The sequence below is a fragment of the Macrotis lagotis genome, chromosome X (genome assembly GCF_037893015.1).
Source record: "Macrotis lagotis isolate mMagLag1 chromosome X, bilby.v1.9.chrom.fasta, whole genome shotgun sequence".
Lineage (NCBI taxonomy): Eukaryota > Metazoa > Chordata > Mammalia > Peramelemorphia > Peramelidae > Macrotis > Macrotis lagotis.
The window spans coordinates 703227833-703253212 of NC_133666.1; the positions used below are offsets into that span (position 1 = coordinate 703227833).

The 25380-nt window shown below is 45.0% G+C and overlaps 2 protein-coding genes and 1 pseudogene across 3 annotated transcripts in view; 1 reads left to right on the forward strand and 2 right to left on the reverse strand.

Annotated features, from left to right (window-relative positions):
- Nucleotides 1-5655, reverse strand: part of LOC141497124 (uncharacterized) — a 32984-nt gene extending 27329 nt beyond the window's left edge. The window contains exons 1-3 of one of the 2 annotated variants that reach the window (XM_074199736.1): nucleotides 5569-5655; nucleotides 5229-5355; nucleotides 4297-4392 (exon numbers count right to left, since the gene is read on the reverse strand). In XM_074199736.1, coding sequence (XP_074055837.1) covers nucleotides 4297-4392; nucleotides 5229-5355; nucleotides 5569-5604 — 259 coding nt within the window. In that variant the 5' untranslated portion in view covers nucleotides 5605-5655. The remainder of the gene's footprint in view (nucleotides 1-4296; nucleotides 4393-5228; nucleotides 5356-5568) is intronic. The other variant, XM_074199737.1, reaches the window with a different exon arrangement.
- LOC141497082 (uncharacterized) overlaps nucleotides 1-25380 on the forward strand; it is an 857774-nt gene that overhangs the window by 43953 nt on the left and 788441 nt on the right. The window lies entirely within an intron of this gene.
- Nucleotides 14418-25380, reverse strand: part of LOC141497078 (homeobox protein PKNOX2-like) — a 20938-nt pseudogene continuing 9975 nt past the window's right edge.

The following is a 25380-nucleotide window of genomic DNA, read 5'->3' on the forward strand; positions in this document are numbered from 1 at the left end:
TTTGTAAAGTTGCATAGCATAGTGTCTGGCATGAGTAGACACAACAGAAAGGCTTATTCCCTTCCCTTCTCTGGAAGTGAAATTTCTTTGAGAAGTTGAAAGGTATTGTATGATACTATAGTACTAATATTCTAATTAAGGGAGAACAAATGTCCTTCAAATACAAAGAAAGGTCTAAGGATAGATTGGTTGTGGTTCTAAGGATTTTTTATTTTTAGGTTTTTGCAAGGCAAATGGGGTTAAGTGGCCTGCCCAAGGCCACACAGCTAGGTAATTATTAAGTGTCTGAGACCAGATTTGAACCCAGGTACTCCTGACTCCAGGGCCGGTGCTTTATCCACTACGCCACCTAGCCGCCCCAGTTCTAAGGATTTTTAAAGTAGGGAAAGAGAAAGAGTAAAAGGAATGTCATAGTGTAAAAAGGAGAAGGAAGGGTCTGGGTAAGGTCACAAGGTCAACTCGCTGCAGTAGAAGGAAGTAGTAGGTCATTAGAACTGAGAACTCTGGTATGTGTGTAGATGTCAACATGTGTTCTGAAATCCCTGACTGACTCTAAGAGCAGGAGCTGAACTAGAGAGGAATTCTATGAGCCAACTACTGAACTCCAGCAAAAAGAGAGTGAATGGGGTGGGGGTGAGGGTTAACTTGCCATCAGAAGTTGAATACAATAATACATTTGGATAGAGTGAATCTGGAAGGACCAGAGGCTGTGGAGGGATGGCAGTGGGTCAGAAGCAGTCTATTCCCTTTCTAGGCACCAGTCCTGAAGGGCATGAGAAGGTGCCCAGGATGCTGTTATCTTCTGAGGGCAGAGATGGAAGGCAGATTAGACTAAAAGCTTTAAAAGGCACATGGCAGGGAAGGGAAGAGGGAGTAAGACAGGGAAAGGAGGGTAGATGGTCATAGTGATCATCAGTAATAACAATGGCCAACCTTTATACAATGCCTTAAGGTTTACAAGATGCTTTATGTATATAGTGTTCATATCTCAATTGATAACCCTTTGAGAGAGGTGTCATTATTATAACCATCTTGTAGATAAGGAAACTGAGGCTGAGAGCTATTAAGTAAGTAATAGCTAGGGAGTGATGAGGCAGCACTCAATTTCAGGTCTTCCTTTCTTTAGAAGTGAATGGGGAAGAGGAAGTGGAGAGGAAGCAGAAAGATTTTTCATCCATGGAATCTTTGACTTTGAATCACTGGGTTCTGAAAGGAATCCTAGAATTCTAGAATTTGCAATTGAGGAGAGGAAGGCAGGCTCAGGATGATATGGAGGAAATTTTGGAGGAAAGCAGCTCAAAGGGGTCAGAGGAAGCATATAAGTGTGAGGAGAAAGGATGTTGCTGGTCTTCACAGGGTGGAGGTTCCCGTTGCCTTTGCAAAATTAGGTAATTTAATATTATTCTACCCCCCCCATGATGATTGGGGCTCAACATAACATGCATCATGTGTGTGGGGAATCATATTAGGGACATGTCATGGGATGGGCAGACCTCTTAGACTAACTCAAATTCCGAAAGTCTATGAAAATCCAAGTGGGAGGGGAGTTTCTAAAGACTCTATAAGGTAAGGCACCCATATCCTGCAGGATTCATGAAGTGATTGATTTTTCTCTCACTCCAGCAGATTTCTTTCATTTATAGATAACATAAAAAACAATCTTCTGCAGGAGAAGTCATCCTAGAAGGATGGAAACTCTCCTAGAAGGATGGAAACTCTTAACAATGAAATTCTGAGGTCAGAGAAGAGAAAAAGAGATAACTCTGATTACTTCCAATACTCAAGGGTTTGCATGAGCAAAATCAGAGGAGCTAAAGTTAAGGAAAGAAGTGGGGAAAACAAAAAAAAGCTCCCCCAGCCCTTCCCTCACAAGGCACGTGGCCAAAAAGAATGAAGAATCTTCCAAAGAATTATAAACTGCACCTGACTGGAGGCTTCAAATCCCCAATAAGAGAAATGAAAATTAATCAGTTCTGAGTTTTTACCTCCCCTTCTACAAATTGATCATACTGGTTACTGTTGGAAGGTTTGTAGGAAGATAGGAACATGAAGGGATGCACTGCCAATGAATGGGTGCTATATTTTGTCAAAAGTTTTTTCAGCATCTATCGAGATATCATATGATTTCTGTTAGGTTTGCTGTTGATATGGCCAATTATGCTGATAGTTTTCCTAATACTAAACCAACCCTGCATTCCTGGGATAAATCTACTTGATCATAGTGTATTATATAGTGATAACTTGTGTAATTGCTTTGCTAATTTTTATTTAAAATTTTTACATCCATATTCATTAGGAAAACCAATCTATAAGTTTCTTTCTGTTTTCACTCTTCCTGGTTCAGATCATAGCTATTGAAAGACCAATCTCCTTGGTCATGCCCTTTGAACAAGTCACCTGGAAACAAAGGTCTACAGAGATCAAAACATTCCCTACCACAATCTCTGCAGGACTGGAAACAAGTGGGGGCCTGCTCATCCATTAGGGAAGGGCTGAAAAAAATCAGGGCAAATAATTGTAAAAGTGCTACGGTCAGAAATGAGGAAAGGAAGTAGAGAAGCCTCAAAGAGCTTCATGCATTGAGGTGACTGAAACAAGTAGAACAAGAGAATAATCAGCCCAGTGACTCTAATTATGCAAATGAAAAGATGGCTCCAAGTTCTAGGAACTGAAAATGCAAGAACCTAAAGAACAATCATTCAATCTATTTTCTTCCTCACAATAGAGCAGAGAAGACAGCGAGGCCCAATTACTGTAGACACTGCCAGGTGCAGTTAATATAACGTATCTTGGGCTGGTTTCCTTGGTCACAAAGGAGGGTTCCATCTGGAGTGTAAGAGCAGAAGCAGCTGTGCAGGAAATACAAAAAACGTACCAAACTTTCTGTTTAAAGAATCAAATTCTGAGGCCACAAAGGGAAACAATTCCAACAAGAGGGAATGATGGGATGTCTGCAGAAAGGCCCATCCTGAAGATTGAATCCTGGGAACCCAGCATGGTCTTATGAGGAAAGTGTCAAGCTAAGCCCAACCAAAGGATTTGCTTGAGGGAAAGAAGGGGGTCAGAGAAGGGAGAGGATAAGGATTTCATGTGAACAGGGTAGAGCACCTCAAGTGTAATGTTCCTTCTGGTTTTTTAAAAAAAATTTTTTAATTTATTTAAGGCAACGGGGTTAAGTGACTTGCCCAAGGTCACACAGCTAGGTAATTATCAAATGCCTGAGTTCGGATTTGAACTCAGGTCCTCCTGATTCCTGGGCTGGTGCTCTATCCACTGTGCCACCTAGCCACTCCCCCTTCTGTTTTTAGAAAGAAAGGTCCAAAGGCTGACAGGAGAACACAAAGGCTGACAGGAGAACACAAAAATGACTGCTGGGTAATGGAATCCCAAGACAAGGAAGGGATTGGGAGTCAGGAAGCACTTCAGCTACCCTTGGTGACCTCATCAGCTGACCTAGAGCATGGTAGTAACATCTAGAAGACTGTGGAAAAGGGCAACAGAACCAAGGACTAGAGAAGGGCAAATTTTATTTGGATTTCCAAAAAAAACCCACCTGGGATCTATAGGCTGCTGAGCTTAGACTTAATTTTCTTGGAAAATTCTGTGACTACAAGAAAATGGAAGGACTGTGGGAAGGAAAAGGCCAGGGAGGAAGTCAGGAGAACTGGGGCCTAAAGATGGGAGGGCAGATATGGATGGCCCCCGACTCCAAACTGATCTCTGAGGGGAAGGTTGTTCCACCACACCAGGCCTCAGGTAGGGTTGAGGTTCAGTTCTGCCCAGGGTCCCGGTGAGATGTGGACTGACTAATGGAGGGGCCCAAGCGGATGATGAAAGGTTAGACTTGGTGTTCTGAGGGCAAGGGGGAGCACTCCCCTCTCCTTCCCCATCTTGGGGCTGCAGCCAATGGATGTCTCTCTCCTTACCACCCTCCTCCCCCCAACCTGAGGCTGTCTGGCATCCGTATCAGGCACTTCTCTGGATAAGTGCCAGGTCCCACTCCCTCCTTGGGATCAGGAGGGCAGGGCAGTCATTTTGGTCCCTAGACCAGTGCTGGACTCATGGTGGATCCACCATAAGTATGTGTGGAGCTCTGTCTCCCCTCTTCTGGTACACATTCTCCACTAGGGGCCCAAGGGAAGAGGAGCAGAGAGAGGTGGGGTCCCGACTTGTGGAGGTGAAGGTCAGCCTCCGGGCTACAGCCTCAGCCTGTCTTCCGAGGCCGACGTCCCACCAGCGCTCCCCCAAGACCAGAGACGTTGCCCAGGGCCTCGCCTCCCCCATTTGTCCACTCACCTCCACGTCCACTTCCCGAGTCTTCTCTCTCTGGCCCCCGAGGTGCGTCCCCTTGGTCCAGCGGGCCACGGACACCCAGCTGGGGTGCGGCCAGTCCTGCTCATCAGAAACAAGAACATGAGAAACCCTGACTCCCTGTGGGCGATGCTCTCTGATGGGACTGTGGGCGCAGAAAGATGGGCTGATGTGCCCCTCGCTAGGATGGGACTCTGGCCTTCCCTGAGATGTCAGGAGAATAGAGAGGGCAAGTGCAACCTCAGGAGGGGCAGCGAGGCACCCAGTGTGCAGGTGAGGTGCCAGGGGCGAGCCTGGCCAGTAGGGGGCCGGGTGCACAGGTGAGGTGCCAGGCGCACAGGTGAGGCGCTAGGTGCGCAGGTGAGGTGCTAGGTGCGCAGGTGAGGCGCCAGGCGCGCGGGTGAGGCGCCAGATGCGCAGGTGAGGTGCCAGGGGCGAGCCTGGCCAGTAGGGGGCCGAGTGCACAGGTGAGGTGCCAGGCGCACAGGTGAGGCGCTAGGCGCGCAGGTGAGGCGCTAGGCGCGTGGGTGAGGCGCCAGATGTGCGGGTGAGGCGCTAGGTGCGCAGGTGAGGCGCTAGGTGCGCAGGTGAGGTGCCAGGGGCGAGCCTGGCCAGTAGGGGGCCGGGTGCACAGGTGAGGCGCCAGGCGCACAGGTGAGGCGCCAGATGTGCAGGTGAGGTGCCAGGGGCGAGCCTGGCCAGTAGGGGGCCGGGTGCACAGGTGAGGCGCCAGGTGCACAGGTGAGGTGCCAGGCGCACTGGTGAGGCGCCAGGTGTGCAGGTGAGGTGCCAGGGGCGAGCCTGGCCAGTAGGGGGCCGGGTGCACAGGTGAGGTGCCAGGCACGCAGGTGAGGTGCCAGGCGCGCGGGTGAGGCTCTCCCCTGAGCCCGGGCCCTTCCCGGGCACTGCCCGCTTACCCAGGCAGACCAGGTGGCGGTAGTTGTCCAGCATCACCTCCCGGTACAGCTCCTTCTGGGGGGCGGCCAGGCGCCCCCACTCCTCCCAGGTGAAGTCCACGGCCACGTCCCGGAAGGTCACGGGGCCCTAGACGCCAGAGACACAGCGCTGCCTGGGGGTGGGGGTGGGGGACCCCGGCTGCCTCAGTTTCCTCCTCTGTGAAATGGGCCCGAGGAGGGCGTGGTGGGAATCTGGGCTCTCCCGGCATGCCCCAGGGCCCGCCGCCCCGCCCCTCCCGGCATGCCCCGGGGCCCGCCGCCCCGCCCCCGCCTGGCCCCACGTGACCCGGCCCGCGCTCACCCGTCCGGGCGCCGCGGCCCCCCCGGGCCCGCTCATCCCCCTCCTTCACTCCCGGCGTCCGGAGCGGAGGCTCGCCTCCGACGGCCTGAGGCGGGACATGCGCCCTGCGCGGATTGGTTGCCTCTGCGCCCCTCCCCCCGGGGCTGGCCTATGAGAGGGTCCGCTCGTGGAGGGGGCGGCGCGAGTGTGGAACTGCGCAGGCGCGACTCCCTTCGGGCCCCGACTCCTCAGCCAGGGCCAAAGTTTCGGCCGGTGGGGGTCCCGGGAGGAGCGGTGTGACCGGGGCGAGCCGCGCCGGAAGTGACTTCCCTCTGCCCCGCCCACCCCCCCAGGCGTCGCGTGGCCTTCTGGGAAACGGAGTCCGCCGGGGACGTGCCGCGTGGCTTGTCGGGAAATGGAGTCCGGCCCGGGGGCTCCTTCCTCCCGCAGAGGTCCGGAGCGGGCTCGGAGGCCGGGGCCGCGCGGCAGCGGCCCCAGCGAGGCGGCTGCGAGTTCGGATCCCGCCCTGCACCCCATGGGAGCCGCCTCGGGGCGCAGCCCCCCGGGACCCGGAGCTGCCGGGTGGGGCCGGGGAGCCGGAAGCGGGGCGTCGCGGGGGCCCCTGTGGCCCCACTGCCCCGGCGCCCCGAGCTCGCAGGGAGGGCGCGGAAGGGCGAGCTTGAGACGGGGGGGGGGGCGCGCTCCGCGCTGCCCCTTGGCACCGGCCCGGCCCCACCTCACCCGGGCATCATTCTGGCCCCGAGTCCTCCCCGAACCCAAGGTTTCTGAACCCGCGTCTTGGCCGATCCTCGGGCCTGTCGGGCCATTCCCCGAGTGATGGGCTCCTCTCCGCAGTTCAGAGAACTCAGACAATGTTATCTACATCCAGACAAAGAAAACAAAACAAAAAAAAAGCCCCTACAGAATCTGAATGAATGCTACATCTACTTTTCAAACATTTCTCTTATGTTTTTCTTTCCTATCCCATAGTTTTATTTCTTTTCCCTTAGTCCTAACAGAAATGTGCATTTTAATGTTTACTCAACTGTCTACCACTGAGGGGAGGAGGAGGAGGATGGGAACGGAGTGTGGAAGAAAATTATGTAGCTTATAAATGTGCATGAATGTTGAAAAACTTTGATAATATGTTACTGGAAAAATAAACATATCAATAAGAAAAAATGAGGCCTTTATTAGAGATATCTGTTACAAAATTACTCCCCTAGTTTTGTTTTCCTTATAATTTTGGTTTCACTAGTTTTGTTTGTGCAAAACTTTTTAATTTTATTTAAAGAAAATTATATTTCATAATGCTCTCATTATCATCTTTGTTCCCATTTTCCCTTATCCAGAAATCTGACACACTGTTCGATTCTCTTCTAATTTGTTTATGTCATCACCCTTCATGTATAAATCATAAACTCATTTTGACCTTATCTTGGTATACAGTGCAAGATGTTGGTATACCTGGTTTTTAGACCATGCTATTTTCCAGTTTTCTCAAAAGTTTTTGTCCATCAGCTTTTGTTCTCAAAGCCTGGATCTTTCGGTTTATCTTATACTAGATTACAATGGTCCTTACTATAATGTAATTTCTATGTAATCTATTCCACTGATCTATTTCTTAGCCAATACCAGATTGTTTTGATAATAATTGCTTTATAATACACTTTGAGATCTGGAACAGCTAAGTGACCTTTTTTCCACATTTTTTGCCTTTGATTCCCTTGATATTCTTGTTCTTTCAGATGAACTTTGTTATTTTTTTGCTTAGCTCTTTAAAACATTTTTGATAGCTTGATTGGTGTGGCACTGAATAAATAGATAAATTTAGGTAGAATTGTCATTTTTATTATATAGTCTTGGCTTATCCATGAGCAATTAATATTTTACCAATTGTTTAGATCTGACTTCATTTGTATGTGTATTTTATGGTTGTATTCATATAGTAGTCCCCGGGTTTGTCTTTGCAGGTAGACTCATGAGAATTTTATAATAGGTCTAAGTTTAATGTCTTCCTTCTAACTTGTGAAGAGATTAGAGAAATTATAAGTTAAATTAGTAACACTTTATGTACCATTGTGTAACCTGATTGGTTGGTTGACAACAATTTTTGTCATTGACTCTTCTACATAAATATGCTCCCAAAACCTTGGATTGGGGTCAATATCTTTAAGGATAACATCCATCCATGGGTTTGCATAAGGTCCTGGAGAATAAAACTTCATGCATAAGCTAAATTAAATTATGTATTCCTTTTAGAATTATGAAATCCATATTTGAACTAAATTTAGTTGTGCTCAGATGTGATAATTGAAGTAAAATTAAACCTAACAGCGGCCTGCTACTTTTGCAAAATCTCTAGCAGTGAATTGTCTGGGAAATAATGAACCTCAGAAATAAATGCTCGGAAAAAGTGGAACTCAAAACGCTAAAACAGGCTCTGTATATGAATCCAGGTATAATTGTAGTTTATCCTGATTTCAGTCTTAACTAAAACAAATATGAATCCTTTTTAAATTTTCTTTTGGGCTTTTAAAAGACAAATCCCCAAATCTTTGGAGTAGATTGTCATCTGATCTGAAGGGTTCATTTCTAGCCCCATGCTAGAGCATTAAAAGAATGTAATGGTTGAACTTCAGAAGGAAACTGTAGGAAGAAGTTTTTCAGAGGTCAGTCTTTGATGAGTTAGAACATGATGAAAGTTTGCAAGCAGGAGAGATTTTCAAAACTCTTTGTGTGTGTGTTAGCAGAGTGCCTTAGAAGAGTCCCAGATTCAGTCTGACCCCATTTCCTTGTCTGTGACAGGCAATAACTGACCTACTTCTTTTGTCCATATAAAAGATTTTAAATTATGGTGTACGTGACTTTGGTCTGAATAGTGGGCATTTACGTAATCCTTTAAGGCAGGGGATCTTCATCTTTGTGTAAAATGGACACTTTTGACCCTATGGTAAAGCCTATAGACCTGTATTTTTAAATGCACCAAGTAAAATACATAGGATTACTGAGAACAGTCATAGTGAAGTACAGATGCATTGTTATCTTAATCAAGTTCATTTTGCAACTCAAGTCTTCTGCAAACATGAGGCTTTACTATAATTTGTTCTATTTCTATGTGGAACCCAGTTCCCAATGCCTGTGGATATGGGATTCTCTTTCTGAGACAGAAGAGAGAGCTTTGGGCTCTTCTTTCCTTGTACTTTCCTCAAGTCTCCTCTAGTCTCTTGAGTCCTTCAGGTTCTGTAGCTACAGTGGGTTCTTCTGGCTTCCATCATGGAGGCAGAAGATGCCAACAGCTGAAGGAGGAAAAAAAGAAAATGTTCCTATCCCCTTGCTTGCTACATGGAAGACTTCAGAGATATTTTTTTTCTCTCAGTTACTTTTACCTGAGTGAAGCTAAGTTACCTTGCTCCCAATGGGAAAACTCTTTTACTTTGTATTGTCCAGTATATAATTTCCCTTGCCTATCTTCCTTCTCTGATTTCTGTTTTGCTGCCAACTTAAATTGGTTTCTTTGCTAATTGCTCTATATGTTCATTGTGGAATGGGAAGGAATCACACCTTGGACATGTAGTTTGGGTCTTCCTCCCCCATTAATAAATAGCAATCCGAAGTTTAATTGGAAAACTACATCCCTTAGACTAGCAAAATTTAAGGGAGCAGACAGACCTAATTCTAGTTCAGTACCTGCTACCCCTCCTTTTGGTGGAGATCAGAGTGGTCTAACTTTGGTTTGAAACCTCTGCTTATCTTCCTGGCAGCAATTGGGGGGGGGGGAGAAAAGATTAGGAATGCCCATTCTGCCTCGCTTTGAGCCACACAATGCTCCAATCTACACGTGGGGGCACTGCTACATACAGTATTATAATCTTATTTCTTGAAAGAAGACCCAGGAGACAGGACTCCTTACGTTACTGGTATCATGGAATGTTTACATGGAATATTATTTCTTTCAATTTAGAACCCAGACCAGAAGTTAAGTTCAATACTAAAATATTTCTGGAAGGATCTTCCTGAGGAAAACTCAGAAGGGTTTGTCTTTGTGCCTTAAAGTTGACAGAAATCTGAGAATGTGATACCAGCTGAAATAGTTGGCAGAATCATGAAGAGAAAGATTACAGACAAGAATCACCACAGGACATTTTCCAATAAAGTGAAAGTCATGAATGGGATAATGAATGGGATAGAGTCTGGTATGTCTTCAAGAGAATACTATAGATTAGAGTGAGCTGAGCTGTGGGTTATATCTCTTCCACCCCTCCTCCCTGACAAACAACTCCTGGAAGTTACAATGACCGGAATGTAAAGAACAAACTGACTTTGCTTCCTATCTATTCAGTCCAGATGCTCATACATTCCTCAGAGCAGGAGGAAAAGCATGTTTTTGTTTGAATTATTTGCTTTTCTTTAAAAATTAGCTTATGTGCTCAGATTGTGGAGACCACATTCTTAGCTAATAAGGATGGGTCAATGGGGGAGGGGGGCATGTTAGGAATCACAGATACTGCTTCTGTTGCTTGTACCCATTGCCTCCCTCCATGGTGGAGTTGATGCCTGCTTCCCATGGGAATCAGATAAAAACTTTTCATACCCTGAGAGATCTCCAAAAGTTATTGGGTGGGGTACATGCCACACAATAAGAATGACAGAAGCTTTGGTATAGAGTCAATCCTTTCAGAATAGATCATTTCCAAGGATAATGAGTGTGTGAAACGCTTTAGTAGTCAGAGCTTACTTCTATAATTGTTGATTAGATAATGGTAAGAAACCTTTTATTGAAATGAATGTGGGAAAACTTTCCTTTGATTGACAGAACTTCCGCATCAGAGAATTCATGTTTGAAGAGAAAGAGAACCCTTTTGCCAAGAGGCAAGATCTAGAATATAAAGGCAATAATGCAAAGAGACAGGGATGAGGGAGAATCCACCAATTCTTTAGGATTAAATTATTTAGTTGGATTGGACTGCATTTTCCTTAACAGATCTCTGGGGATTGTCCTTACTCACTGAGCTATTGAGAGGAGCTGCATCCATAACAGTTGATCATCTTCCAGTGTTTTGGTTAATGTGCACAATATGGGTCAGCTCATGTGAGTCTGCATGTGTCTCTAAAGAACAATCATATTCAGAGCAAAGCATACTATGTTCACTTTTATAAAAGCTATTATATTTTTCCTTTCTTTCTCATTCCCCTCCCCCCTTAATTCTAACTCCTGTTTCACAACATGACTAATGTGTACAACTTTTTCCAGTTTGTTTACCATGGGGAGGAGAAAGGAGAGGGAAGTGGTAGAAAAATGTGGAACTCATAGCAAATGGATAAATGTTGAAAACTACCTTTGCATGTGATTAGAAAAAAAATACAATTTCAATAAAGGTAAAAAAAGTTACTTAGCTTCTAATTAAGTTTTTTAAAATAATTTTACAATTCCTTTTAATTGTATGTGTGTTTGTTCTTTACATTGATGTTGTTACAGTCATTGTGTATGTTTTCTTTCTTTTTTTTTGCAAAGCATTGAGGTTAAGTGGCTTGCCCAAGGCCACACAGCTAGGTCATTATGAAATGTCTGAGGTCGGATTTGAACTCAGCTCCTCCTGACTCCAGTGCCAGGGCTCTACCCACTATAGCACCACTTAGCTGCCCCTTGTAATTGTTTTGTTTTGTTTTTTTTAGTTTTTTTTTGCAGGGAAAATGGGGTTAAGTGGCTTGCCCAGGGACACACAGCTAGATAATTATTAAGTGTCTGAGGTCGGATTTGAACTCAGGTACTCCTGACTTCGGGGCCGGTACTCTATCCACTGTGCCACCTAGCAGCCCCCCTCTAATTGTTTTGATCTTTTATTCAAAGGCTCTTAATTGAATAAAATTTTTATTGCAGTATTATGAGGAAAAGATTCATTTTTTTACATGTTTGTGAGGGGTTTGTGTCCTAATATTCCTTTTCAATATTCTCCAAAAGTCTGTCATATCTAACTTTTCTATGATTCCATTTGGTCCTTCATTTCTTGTTGTTGTTGATATATTTATTTAGGTCTGAGAGTGGTAAATTGAGGCCCCCAACTATTACAGTTTTGTAGTCTATTTCTCCGTTACTCATTTAATATTTCCTTAAGAATTTAAATGCTGGGGGCAGCTAGGTGGCGCAGTGGATAGAGCACCAGCCCCGGAGTCAGAAGGACCTGAGTTCAAATCCGGCCTCAGACACTTCATAATTACCTAGCTGTGTGACCTTGGGTAAGTCATTTAACCCCATTGCCTTGCAAAAACCAAAAAAAAAAAAAGAATTTAGATGCTATGCCATTTTGGTGCCTATGTGTTAAGTATTAACATTAATTCACTGTCTATGAGATCTTTAAGAGAAATATAGCTTCCCTTATTCTGTTTTGAGATTATGATTGCTACCTCTGTCTTTTGTAGCTTCAATTTAAGTACGTTTAGGGTTAGGGATCTGCTCCAGCTCCTTCCCTCATTTTTGAGATTATTTCCCCAGTACTACTTGCATCATCCTTTTATTGACCACGAGGGCTGCTCCATTTCTTCTAAGGGATTCTTGCCCATAGTGGTATATGTAGTGATCACTTGAATTCAACTCACCTATTTCTGTCCACTTAAGTTCACTGGTTCAAAGATCTTACATTCCAGGTGCCAATGCAGCATTGACATTTACATCATTGGGGTTTTCTTTGTCACCAGATGCCTTCACAGCTAAACTTCCTTTTGGCTTTGGCCCAGCTGCTCCATTAGTACTGGAGCTACTTGTAAGTTGTCCCCTTCCCTAGTCGCTTAACACCTTCAGACCTGAGGGGTTTATCTTCTGATGTCATCTCTTTTATCATTTTAGTATAATCCATGGGGTTTTCTTGGCAAAGATACTGCAATAGTTTGCCACTTCTTTCTCCAGTGTCAGAACTTTCCACTATGATCTGTTTGTCTTAGGTAACCCTGCCTGGTATAGCTCATAGTTTCACTGAGCAACACAAGCCCCTCCACTGCAACAAGTCAGTGATCTAATGGGGTTCCATGTATGAACGGAGAATTGCCAGAATATATTGGTTTTCATAGAGGCAGAGGAACTAGAGATCAAATTGCTAGCATTAGCTGGATCATGGAGAAAGCAGCGGAGTTCTAGAAAAACAACAGCTTCATTGCTAAAGTCTTGGACTGTGTGGATCCCAACAAAATGTGTTAAGTTCTCAGAGAGGTGTGAGTACCAGATCATTTTACTTGTCTTTTAAGAAACCTGTATTCAGGTTAGACTCACCTGTGGAACAACTGATTGATTAAGAGTGGAAATGGAGAGGGGGCTAGGTGGCACAGTGGATAGAGTACCTGCCCTGGAGTCAGGAGGTCCTGGGTTCAAATCCGGCCTCAGACGCCTAATAATTGACTAGCTGTGTGACCTTGGGCAAGCCACTTAACCCCATGGCCTTGCAAAAAAAACCTGAAAAAAGATTGGAAATGGAGTATGACAAGTCTACTTATTGTCACCTTATTTATTTAACTTTTATGGCAAGGTGGATTAATCCAAATGGTAAATCTGGGTAGCCAACTAAAATATAGAGACATTTCCTCATTGACAAAGGTCCTGATTGTTAAAGCTGTGTTTTCTCCAGTAGCAATATATGATTGTAAGAGTTATACTATAAGGAAAGCTGATAGGCACAAATCGGCACAAATTGAAATTTCAAATTTTGGTATTAGAAAAGACTTTTGAGAGACCCAGGGTCAAATCGGTCAATTTTTTAAAAAAATAGGTATTAGAATTTACTGAAAACTCCATCTTCATGTCCAACAGAATAGTGACTACATCAGGAGACGGTTGCATAACATGAGCAAGGAGTGGGAGGAGGAGCAGGGCTGGGGCTATGGGTGTATGTGAGAGAAGGGTTGGAGTGTCATGTTGGTGGGAGTTTTGTGTGTGTGTGTGTGTGTGTGTGTGTGTGTGTGTGTGTGGGTAACAAAGAACATGAACCAGAAAAAGGAATGTATTTTATCCAACTGCACATTGCAAAAATCTCACTCCCCAAACACTAGACTTTCTCTACCTATGACATCAAATGGGAGTAAAAAGAAGATTGTTTGGATCATCCAGATTATAAGTAAGGTTATTTGTTTTTCAAAAATTCTATTAAAATGCATTCATTATCAACTCTTTTGGGGAGGAATATATTCATTTCAGGGTGGTCTTAGGAAAGTGACCCACTGTCCTACAACCTGTCTCCCTCCAAGTCTACGTGTGGCAGAACTAAAAGCCCAAAGTTCCCCTCTGGCTGAGCAACAACTCAACCAGGCACATCCTGCTTCTAAAGATGCTCTAATGCATAATTTATAAATATGAGTACAAGTGCATTAAATTAAATCATGGAAAACACCACTTCTGCTCAATTCTGCCATTCACAGCCATGGGGGGAACAGAGAGGAGAAGGGCCATGCTGGAGACTGGGAGGGAGGTGTGACACATGGAGGTGAGAATGGGGAGGTGAGGAGAACTTGACTTCCGAGAGCCTCAGCTTCTCCTCTGGGGATGCATGTTTTTGGTGGCTGAGGGGGGAGGTGGAGGGAGTCTATTCAAGTCCACTCACTTTGCTTGTTTGACTGGTACTTTCCAAGTGGAATCTTCTACAATTCTGAGGAAGGGCAACTGGGGTATTTTTTAAGCCTGCCGGCTGGGCAGGGAAAGGGGAATTTGTCTGCAATTCCTCAGGCTGCTGGTTCTGGGAGGTGTGGACCACACCTCCTACACGGGGCTGCCCACCCTGTTCCTCCCTCCCCAGGCCCTTTGCCCCAGAGTGGGAATCAGCGACAACAAGACCCCTAGGCCACTCCAAAGAGCCACTGGGTTCCAAGCCCAAGACATTCACTATAGCTCATTGGTCTCCTCCTCCAGCTTCCTCTTCCTCCTACTCTTCCTCCATTTTATCCTCACCATCTAATGAATCTTCATGTGCTGCCATCATTGCCTGCTGCGTAACCATGGCCACATTGTCTGAGGACACAGACTGCAGATTATCCAGATTGATAGTCATCATGATTTGTCCCTAGGGCCACCTCCTCAGCCCCCTGCTGCTGTAGCACAGAGGTGGCAATCAAGTTGGACCAGAATCTTTGGGTGGGCCCGTGATGAGACTTGATCTTCTTGGCTTTGGGAGCAGAGTCCAACTTGTTGGCATCAAACATGGACTGCAGGATATACCTTTGGGCATACAACCTGGATTGTAATGAATTTCTTCTCATTCTCTGTGGGCTAGGGGTGCATGGGGTGCTGGAAGACCCAGGAAACCCATCATGGTGGTAGGATGCTTGGGTAGGTCCTCCTTTTGTTCCAGGAGAGAGGTGAGGACAGCTCCCTGGGAGATTGCTGGTGACCACCCTTGGAGGTTACCATGGTAACTGACTGGTATGAGGCTCCACCTGAAACAACTTGTGAGTTGACCTTTATCATGGCAATGTCATCTTGCTGGGGTGCTGAGAGACTTCTGTCATGAAACTGGGGGAGCTCTACAGGGAGGGTTGGTTGGGGAAGAAGGGACCTCCAAGGTCATTCCTGAGCAGGTTGTCAACTGTGCAGGGACAGCTAGGTGATGCAGTGGGCAGAGCACCAGCCCTGGAGTCAGAAGGACCTGAGTGCAAATCTGGTCTCAGTCACTTGACACTTACAGTGTGACCTGAGGCAAGTCACTTAACTCTCATGACCTTGCCCCCCAGGTCATCTCCTTTAGTCCTGATCATATCTGGTCACTGGACCCAGATGGTTCCAGAAAAGAAAGGAGGCTGGGGACTTAGCACAGCCGCCTCCACCACCATCAAATCCAATTCATTTGCATGTCATGGCATCACCTCTTTGAAGTCATGGTCTAATTTGAGACCGAAAGACAGAGACATCATCACCATAATCATCACTGTGCATCTTAGTCTTGAGGCAGATGATGTGATGCTTATAAAAGTCCTCCAGAATTCATTCACCTTCTCCAGGTCCAACAGGTAGGTTCTTAGAACCCAGACTCCAATTTTGGGTCATCACTGAAGAAGGCCTTCTGCTCTTCCTCTTGCTAATGTCCACCTCAAAGCTGACTGAGGTGGTGACCTATTTGCACTTCTCTAACAGCAGCATCAGGAGTGGGAAGAGAAGGTGCTTATACATAGCACATGTGTCAGTCTGAACCTGGGGGTCCAAGGGGGCCCCGGGACCTGGGTGCTGGCAACAGCCTAAAGGGCTGAGCCTTAGTGGGTGTTTGGGTGGGCACTGTCACCTATTTGCAGAGCATCCCAGTAAGGGGGGGGCATTCTGCATTGGCCATCACTGTCAGAACTGGGGCTGGGGAGGCATGTTGCATCATGAGACTGATTCATACAAGGACTGTTTGTGGGGCACCCAGGCCTCAGGGACTGTCCACAGGAGTGTTACACCTCTCCTCCCACCTCCAGCTGGTTTGGAAATCCTTTCTTTCCACCAAAAAGCCAAAATGCATTCAGGGCCTCTATTCCGACAAACAACATGGAAGAGGGAAAGCCTGAGGACTCAGTCCCACACATCGTCTTTCCAGTCTTCTTATACCTTACCCCCAAGCATAGATTCCTTGATCCAGTGGCACTGGTCTTGTCATTCTCGCAGGTCTGGGTATTTTCTCCAGTCTCCAATAACTGGAAAGCTCTCTCCCCTCCATTCTGACTGTAGCTTCCCAGACAGTTAATACTTAAAGAAACTAATTCAGCCTATTCATTGGAAGGTCACATACTGAAACTGAAGCTTCAGTACTTTGGCTCCATAATGAGAAGAGGAGACTCATTGGAAAACACTCTGAAGTTGGGGAAAACTGAAGGAAAAAAGAAAAGGGGAAGGAAGAGCTTGGAATGGATAGATCGTGTCATAGAAACAGTGAACATAAACTTGGACAGCCTTTGGGAGGAAGCGGAGGACGGCTAGCATGTCTATTGTCCGTGGGGACACAAAGAGTCAGACATAACTGAATGACTGGACAAGAAGAACACTCAACCCCTTATTCTGACTCTGCATATTTTTGTTTTGAGTGTGTTTCTTGGAAACAGTTGGATTCCGGTCTCTAATCCATTCTTCTGTCCTCCTCTGGTGTGTGAATGTGCTCTTCCCATTCCCATTCCCAGTTATGATTGCTAACTGTTCATTTCCCACCATCCTATTCATCTCTTTATCAGAAACTCATTAGGAGTCTTTTATTTAAAATCATTTCTTCCCTGCAGGATCTGTTGTAAGTGGATTGAAGGCAGTTTGCCTCTAACAGATGATATTCAGTCTTGCTGGATATGTTAGTTTTGGTTGTAATCCTAGCTCCTTCCCTTCCAAATATCACATTCCCAGTTCTTGTATTGTGGTGGCTGCTAAATCTTCTGTGCTCCTGACTGGCTCCTTGTTACTTGAATTCTTGCTTACTAACTACTTGCAGTCAATTTACTTTGAACTGAGAATTCTAGGTTTGGGGCTATAATATTCCTCTGAGTTTCATTTAGGGTTTCAGGAGATGACCAGTGGATCCTTTCAAATCCTACATGCCCTCTGGTCGTAGTTTTAATTTATGGTTTCTTGAAACATGATGTCTAGGCTCTTTTTTTCTTCTTTTGGTCACCTTCAGGTACTTTATTGAGTCTCAGCTATCTCTCCTCAATCTATTTTTCTTGGCTAGTTGTTTTTGCTGTGTGATACTTCACTCCTCCTCCTCCTCCTCCTCCTCCTCCTCCTCCTCCCCCTCCTTCTCTTCTTCTTCTTTTGAGCTTCTTTTTATCAATTCTAATTTTCTTCTTTTTCTTTCCTGGAGGCAATTTGGGTCGTGACTTTCCCATGATCATACAGTGAGTATCTGAGGCCAGATTTGAATTCAAAGTCAGTAGTCTGTCCCCTGAGTCACATAGCTAACCCATTGATTCTAATTTTCAAAAAGTTATTGTCTTGGGTGAGGTTTTGTACCTCTTATTCCAAGCTGTTAATTCTCTTCTCATATCTCTCTCCCATAGTTCTCCCTGCCCTGTTTTTGTCTACCACTCTCATTTCTTTTTCTACATGGTTTTTAGCTCCTTTTTTTTGCTCTAGCTTCATCTCTTCAAGGAATTCTGGTTGAGTTGTACAATAGTTCTGCTTTCCTTTGCGACTTTGCTTGGAGATGTTTTTGCGTCAGTCTCTTCTTTTTTCTGGGTCTTTGGCTTCCCTGGCACCCTACTAGCTTCATAGGGCAGGATTCTTTTTGCTTGCCCATTTTTTTCAGCTGACTTCTTCCATTTGGATTTTATATCATGTTAGATCCTCTGCGTTTCCAGGGGAAATGTCTGGCCTGACCATCTGCCCTTTTTCATCCTGTTGCTGCTTTCCCAACTGTGACTGGGGAAGAGCATGCTTCCAGTGGTCCCTAAGAGATGTGATCTAGGCCAGAGTCTGCTCTCCTGGATCCATCTGCTCGTCTTTGTTTGGGTGTTTCAGCAGACTGCTCATGGCTTCAGTCATCTCTAGCTTGTGTTGAAGCTCTGAACATTTACAGGGACCCAACAGCTAGCTCCCCTTTTGTCTAGGGCTCATCCCTGGTTATTCCTCTGTATCCTCAGTGCTTAGTATAGGGCCAGCATGTAGTAGTGATGCAGAGAACCATGGGCATCAGTAGGCCCTTAATCAATTTTTATTGACTGACTGAATGAAGGTGGAAACTAAGTCCACACTGTTCCTGGGGTTAGAACCCCATGACTATTATTTGTTTTCTTGTTCAATGGGTCCATGGATCCACAAGCAACTGTTTCTCTCCATCAGCCCTCAGTCTGTCTACTGGCTAGTAGGGGACAGAGCTGCCGGGCAGGGTCCATTCCTGAACCTTGTACTTGTTCGGGCAGCTCTTCCTGCTCCATTGCTGCCATTTGGTGCTTCATTCTCTGCTGCTCAACTTCCTTTCAGTCCCCGTGTGCTGGGTTCCTGGCCAGATCCCCTCCACAGTGCCCTCAACTGCCCTGAGCTAGAAAAACTGTTCATTGTGACTTTCTTGGATTTCCTCATCAGAATGGGGAACTAGGATTATACTTCTTGCTGCTCCACCATCTTGACTCTACCTCCCAACATTCCTTTATTCAATTCAAAATGACTATAGAAATTATAAAATTCTTGGAACTATATCTTCCAAGAGTCAATCTGGGTCTATATAAATCTAACACTTTTGCAGAAATAAAGACAGACCCTAAATAAGCAAGAAAACATTCATTGCTTATGGGTAGATCAAGCCAATATAATTAAAATGACAATGCTACCTAAGTTAATATACTATACCAGTTACACACCCTAAAAGATATTTCATAAAGAAAAAATAACAAAATTCATATATGTTATGTTCCTGTTAGACGAGCTGCTCAGGTTGTCTTAGGTTCCTGCCAGCTAGCTTATCCTTATTTGCCTGGGCAAATGTTGAAGGGGCGGGAGACAAGGGTGAAAAATTCTCCAAGTACTCCTAGTACTCTGTTTATTATACCAAATACTAGTGCTTAAATATCCCCAGGGTTGGCTAGGTGGCACAGTGGATAGACTACCGGCCCTGGAGTCAGGAGTACCTGAGTTCAAATGTGACCACAGACACTTAATAATTACCTAGCTGTGTGGCTTTGGGCAAGCCACTTAACCCCATTGCCTTGCAAAAACCTAAAAAAAAATATCCTCCCCAGTCCCTGGTCCATTCCCACTCCAGTGGCACTCTACAATCAATCAGTAAATAACACTGTGGCCTGGTGATGAAAGTTTACACAACAGTCCCTTACACATATAGAGAAAAAAGGTCAAGAATCTCAAGAGCAATCATGAAAAAGGTGGGGAAAGTTTGGACTACATAACATTCATTGTTAAAAATGATTTGATGTTAATTAAGAAACAGAGGCATCAATCAGTGGAACAGATTAGGTCCACGACATACAGAAGCAAACCACAATAGCTTGGAGTTTGATAAATCCCCAAACTCTATCACCAAGAAAAGGAGGCACAGTAGCCTGGCAGAAGTTAGGTAAATACCAACATTTCACACCATATACCAAAATAAACTCCAAATGGATACTTAAACTAGATTTTAAGTCATATTATAGGCCCCCATATTATAGAGGCAGCTAGATGGTAGTGAATAGAGCATCAGCCCTGGAGTCAGGAGGACTTGAGTTCAAATGTGACCTCAGACACAGGTACTTGCCAACTGTGTGTTCTTGGGTGAGTCACAACCCTATTGCCTTACAAAAACCCCCTAAAAAGTCATTTCATAAACAATTTAGAGAAGCAAGAAATTCCATCAATATTTGGGAGACTCTGAAGCAAAATATGGGAGAAAAGAGGTATTAGACTAAATACCAAATTGAAAGTCTACAGAGCTATTGTGCTGACTTCATTGCTGTATACCTGTGAAACCTAGACAATCTATCAACAAACTGCCAAGCATTCCAACATCATTACAGAGGGAGCAACTACAATGGGCTGGGCACATTAGAATGCCAAGTGTATGCTTGCCAAAAAGACTATTCTATGGAGAATTCACACAGGGCAGTCAGAAAAAAAAGTTATACAAGGTCACTCCCAGAGTCTTTCTTAAGAATTTTGGTATTGATTGTGCAGCATGGGAGACATTGGTACAGGACCACCCAGCATGGCTTGCCCTCATCAGTGAGGGGGCTGTTCTTTATGAGCAAGGCAATGGAAGTAACTGAAAGAAACATGAGATATCCAAGTTTAAGAAACCCACCCCAGGTGTTCACATGGAGGTGACCTCCTATTGATCTGATCAGCCAAGTGGATACACTACAACTCGCCTCTATCATAGTGATGTCTTTTTGGTCTTCTTTGATAACAAAGGACAAGAACCAACATAGTCATGTATAAAATTAAGTCCCTGAAACAGTCCCTGAAGTCCCTCATTCTTTCAGAATGTCATGGAATAATTGACCAAAGATTTGAACCTGTTACTTTGTGAGGCCAAAGTTAGAAATCTCTTCTATTTGAGTGGGGTTTGTTATTTAATCTAGGATTAAATCCTGTGAAATGAAGCAGACTATTCAAGGGTTACCCTAAAGTTGTTTTCAAAGACTTTTAGGAGCAGAAGACATTTGTGTGAAATTATTCCATTTGAATATGGTTAACACCCAACATGGCTTACTATAGACGACCCATTTGACAATACACCGATCTCTGAATATAATTGGAAGTGAATCACTTAGTGTATCTACACATCCCTTTCCAGCTCTTCTATTACATTTGAAATGCTGCCAGCTTCTTGAAAGCAAATTCATTTGTGAAACCACTGAACCTAAGGAAGCATAAAAGAGTATGGTTGCCTATTTTTAATACATAGGATTAGGTCCTTAATGGCATCTGATCATCTGAAGGAAATTAGAAGTAACTGGAGTAGAAAAATTTTGAGAAAGCAACAAGATCAGACATTTCAAATGAATATAATAGTAGTTCAGAAATTCAGCCAGCTTGTAATAAGTTTAGAAATTTCCCACTCTACTCAGCAAGACTGAACATCTTCTTTCAGGGGAAAAGATGGACTTTCAATGAAACAGGGGATTTTCAAACTTTCCTAACGAGACGACCAGAGCTGACCAGAAAGTTTGATCTCCAAGTAGAGGACTCTGGTGAGCCACAGAGGGGGTGGAAGAGAGGGACTAACTATGAGGAATTTAATGATGTTGAATTGTCTGTATTCCTGCATGGGAAGAAGATGATAACTCATATGAATGTTCTCATTTACAGGAGCTGTTAGAAGGAGCCTAGATAGACAGGATATAGGAAGGAGTGGAATAGAGTGGTATGATATAGTAAAAAGATGGATCCAACGGGTGATAAAGGGAAGTACTGGGAGGACGGGAAAGGAGAGGAAGAAGAAGCTAAGAAATTTCACATAAGAGTCAAGAAAAAGCTTTTTCAATGGAGTGGAGAGGGGGGAGGCAAGGGGGGATGAGTGAGCCTTCCTTCTCCTCAGAGATGGCTCAGAGAGGAAATGACACGCACAGTTAATAGGGTGAGGAAATCTACCCTAGAGAAAAATGAGAAGAATGGATGGGATAAGGGGGAATGGGGGGAGGGAAGGGGGAATAAATGATAGAAGAGAGGGAAAATCAAATGAGGGGGTGCTCAGATGCAACACACTTTTGGACAGGGCCAGGATGAAGAAGAGAGAGAATAGAATAAATGAGAGTGCGGAGGAATCGAGTGGAGGTACAGCCAGTAATAGCAACTGCGGGAAAAATACTGAAGCAACTTCTCTGGTGGACTTATGGTAAAGAAAGGAACTCACCTCAGAGGCAGAGCCATTGGAACCTGAACACAGACTCAAGTACAATCTCTCTCTCTCTCTCTCTCTCTCTCTCTCTCTCTCTCTCTCTCTCTCTCTCTCTCTCTCTCTCTCTCCCTCCTCTTCTTGAGGTTTCTCATAGTATTGGGGAGGGAGGAAGTTTATGTTTATTCTTATGTTTACTCTTATAAAACATTCAATTTACATCAATGTATGGCATGAAAAAAATGTAGAGACCATCAGACAGCCTTCTGCGGGGGAGGGAAGGGAGGGTGGGGAAAAAATTGTAGAATTCGGAGCTTTGCAAAAAACGATGGGTACATATTACTATTGTATATAACTGGAAAAAAATAAAATGTTAAGGGGCAGAGATAAAAAAAAGAATTTCCCACTAATCATTAAATTGACTCTTTTTTAAAATTTAATTTAATTTTTACAAGACAATAGGGTCACTTAAGTATGTGCCTGATGATTTTTTTCCTAATTTTTTAAAATTTAAGGCAATGGGGTTAAGTGACCTGAACAAAGTCGCACAGTTAGGTAATTACTGAACGTCTGATGCCGGATTTGAACTCCGGTCCTCAGGACTCTAGGGCCGGTGCTAGCTCCTCCATATTGACTCTTTCTTTGCCTTCCTTGGGGTTGGATAGAACAAAATGCTAACAAAATAGTGGTAATTCTCTTGTTTGTTATGTTGTTTCCCTACAATGAAACTATTCCACTACCTCCAAAATGGAATTGTTCCTGCACTGCTCAGGGAAGCTTGCATAAAATGCTTGGGAAAGAATGTGTGCAGATCACATGAGATGGTGTACATTCTGGGAGCAGGGGTGTGGGAATATGACCGCAATTACCATGATTAATGTAAACAGCAAACAGCAGCTCTCTTCCCTGGGAAAACCAGTGTGTGGCCCTGGGCTATCCCTGGCATCTTGCCTTCTTTGTTCTGACCTGAGGTTGGTGTGGCAATCTATGCTGTCCTCTTGCCACCAAAGGCCAGATTCACGAGTAAGCAACCCCTGGTAAAACCAATTTATTTCCATGCTGGCATGGACTGCCTCTTTCTTCAGTATCTCAGGCTTCCCTTAGGGGTTCTGCCACTCTACAATTGGCATAATCTGCCCTCTTATAAACAGCCAATAGACTGGTCCAATGTAAACCACAACTCCCTTTATTCTCCCCTCACCCCTTACTGGCTCACCCATTACCTCACTGGATCCTGGAACCTTCAGCCTCTGACAGGGGAGGGCAATTCTTTATCAGTAGAGAACTCTTGTGTACACACACAGACACACACACAGACACACACACACACTCTGTCTAGGTGTCTATTTATTATTTAGAAGTTTTCTCTCTATATACAAATGAACTAATAAGTATATACCCTATAAAACTTACGGAAAAATAGACATTGAGAAAGGATGATGAGAAATGGAAGAGATAAAAATGATATAAAGAATTAAAAAATATTTGGTCTTAAGGGGTTAATAAGGAGCCACTGAATTGTGCTGAGCAGGCTTTTAGAAAAATAACTTTAGTGGAGGATGACTGAAGTGGGAGAGACTGAGGCAGGCAGACCAGCCCCGATCATCATATTCCAGACAAGAGGTGATGAGGGTCTGCACCAGGGTGGGCCGTGTCAGAGGAGAGAAGGGGTGAACGGATGCGGCAGAGGCGAAACGGGCCAGGGATGCCCGAGGTGAAATCAACAGGCTTTGGCGCCATAGTAATCACTGGCGGGGCTGGGGGGGGAGTCCAGGATGACTCTTGGGGATGAACTTGAAGTCCTGGGGGAACAGTGTTCCCTCCACGGTAATAATGAAGTTGGGAAGAACGAGGGGGGTAATGTGACACTCATGTTTGGCACCTTGTGATCTGTACTATCCCATCAAAAATGAAAAAAGGGGATGGGGGAATGTTCTTCCTCCCAGGTCCACACCCCAGGACACAGTCCCCAGGAGATGGTCCAGAGGTAAGGGTGTGTGGGTATCGAGGTAGAACGTGGTGCAGGTGCTTGGGTGGAAATTCACTTATAACCACCCCAAAGGGCCAATATGCATGGCCACCCGGAGGCAGAGTGGGCGAGTTGAGCTCTAAGGTATGAGGTGGGGATGACCACAGATTGACTGGTCACAAATTTCATAAGTTCATGTTAAGGACCCAGGGAGCCAGAGCCGCTACTGGGGACTAGTGGTCCATAGCGTCAGGAGGAACACGGATGGGTTTAACTGAGGTAGTTCAGAGGTTAGAATGCAGGACCGAGGGTCAGGAAGACCAGAGTTCAATTCCAGTCTCAGACACATTTTAGCTCTGTGACCCAACCACTGTTTGCCTCATTTTCCTCAACTGTTAAATGAGGATAATAATGGCACCTACTTACAATGTGAGGATCAAATGAGAATATTTGTAGAATGCTTAGCATAGTCTCTGGGATATAGTAAGCTTTATTTCAACCAATCAATCAACCTTTATGAAGCACCTACTGTGTGCCAAGCAGTGTGATAAGAGCTGGGGATCCCTCAGATAGCTGATAGTCTAATGGGAGAGACAACATGCACAGCTTTCATTTTAAAAATGAATAATTAAAAAAGATCTGAGGAGTCTGGAAAGCCCCATGAGCGTCCTTTATGACCCAGCACTTTGCTTCGGACTGCTGACCTCTTCTGCCCTTGGAAACCGATCCTAGAGAAGGGTGCCACGGAAGGGAGGGAAAGAGGCTGATCTATGGGGCAAAGATGGGGAATAGGAAGAGAATGAGGAAGAGGGTGGATCTTGGGGATGGGGGGTATGGAAAGAGCCTTGAATATGGAGGGTATCCCACCTCTGCCAGGGCTTGTTGTGTGACCTTGGACAAGCCTATGTCTTTCCTAGGGCCTGACTCGGTTACCCCCTCAATAAAATGGGAGGACTTGAATTAAGTGGTCACTCAGATCCCTCTCTTCTCTTGATGTTCAAGGGCAATGAGTGGCTTCTGGAACTGTCAAGGATAGTGCATTGGACCTGGAATCAGGAAGCCCTGAGTTCAAATTGGACCGTAAATACTTACTAGCTATGTGATGCAGGGCAAGTCAACCCATCTTGTAAGTGTCTGAGGCTGAATCTGAGCACAGATTTGTCTCAGCTTGCCTTAGTTTTCTCATCTATAAGATGGTGTCATGACAGCCCCCCTTCTCCCAGGAATATTGATGGGATCAAATGAGGTAACAGCTCTAGAGTACTTAGCACAGTTGGGGTTAAGACTTGTCTAGGTAAATGTCTGAGCTCAAATTTGAACTCAGGTCCTCCTGACTCCGGGGCCAGCATTCTATCCACTGAGCCCCCTTGCCGTACCCCCCACTCTCTTACATCCCAGATCCAATATGGCACTAAGGCCTTTCACCCTCGTAGCATCTCTCCGGGACCCCCTCCTCTCCTCTAACTCTGCTCCCCCCCAACACCGTGCAGACCCTCGGCTCCTCCTACCTGGACTATTGTAATAACTGTTGAAGGGAGGGAGGCAGGGTCAGCTGCCTCAGTTCTTCCCAATCCAGTCCCTCGTCCATTCAGCCCCCCAAGTGACTTT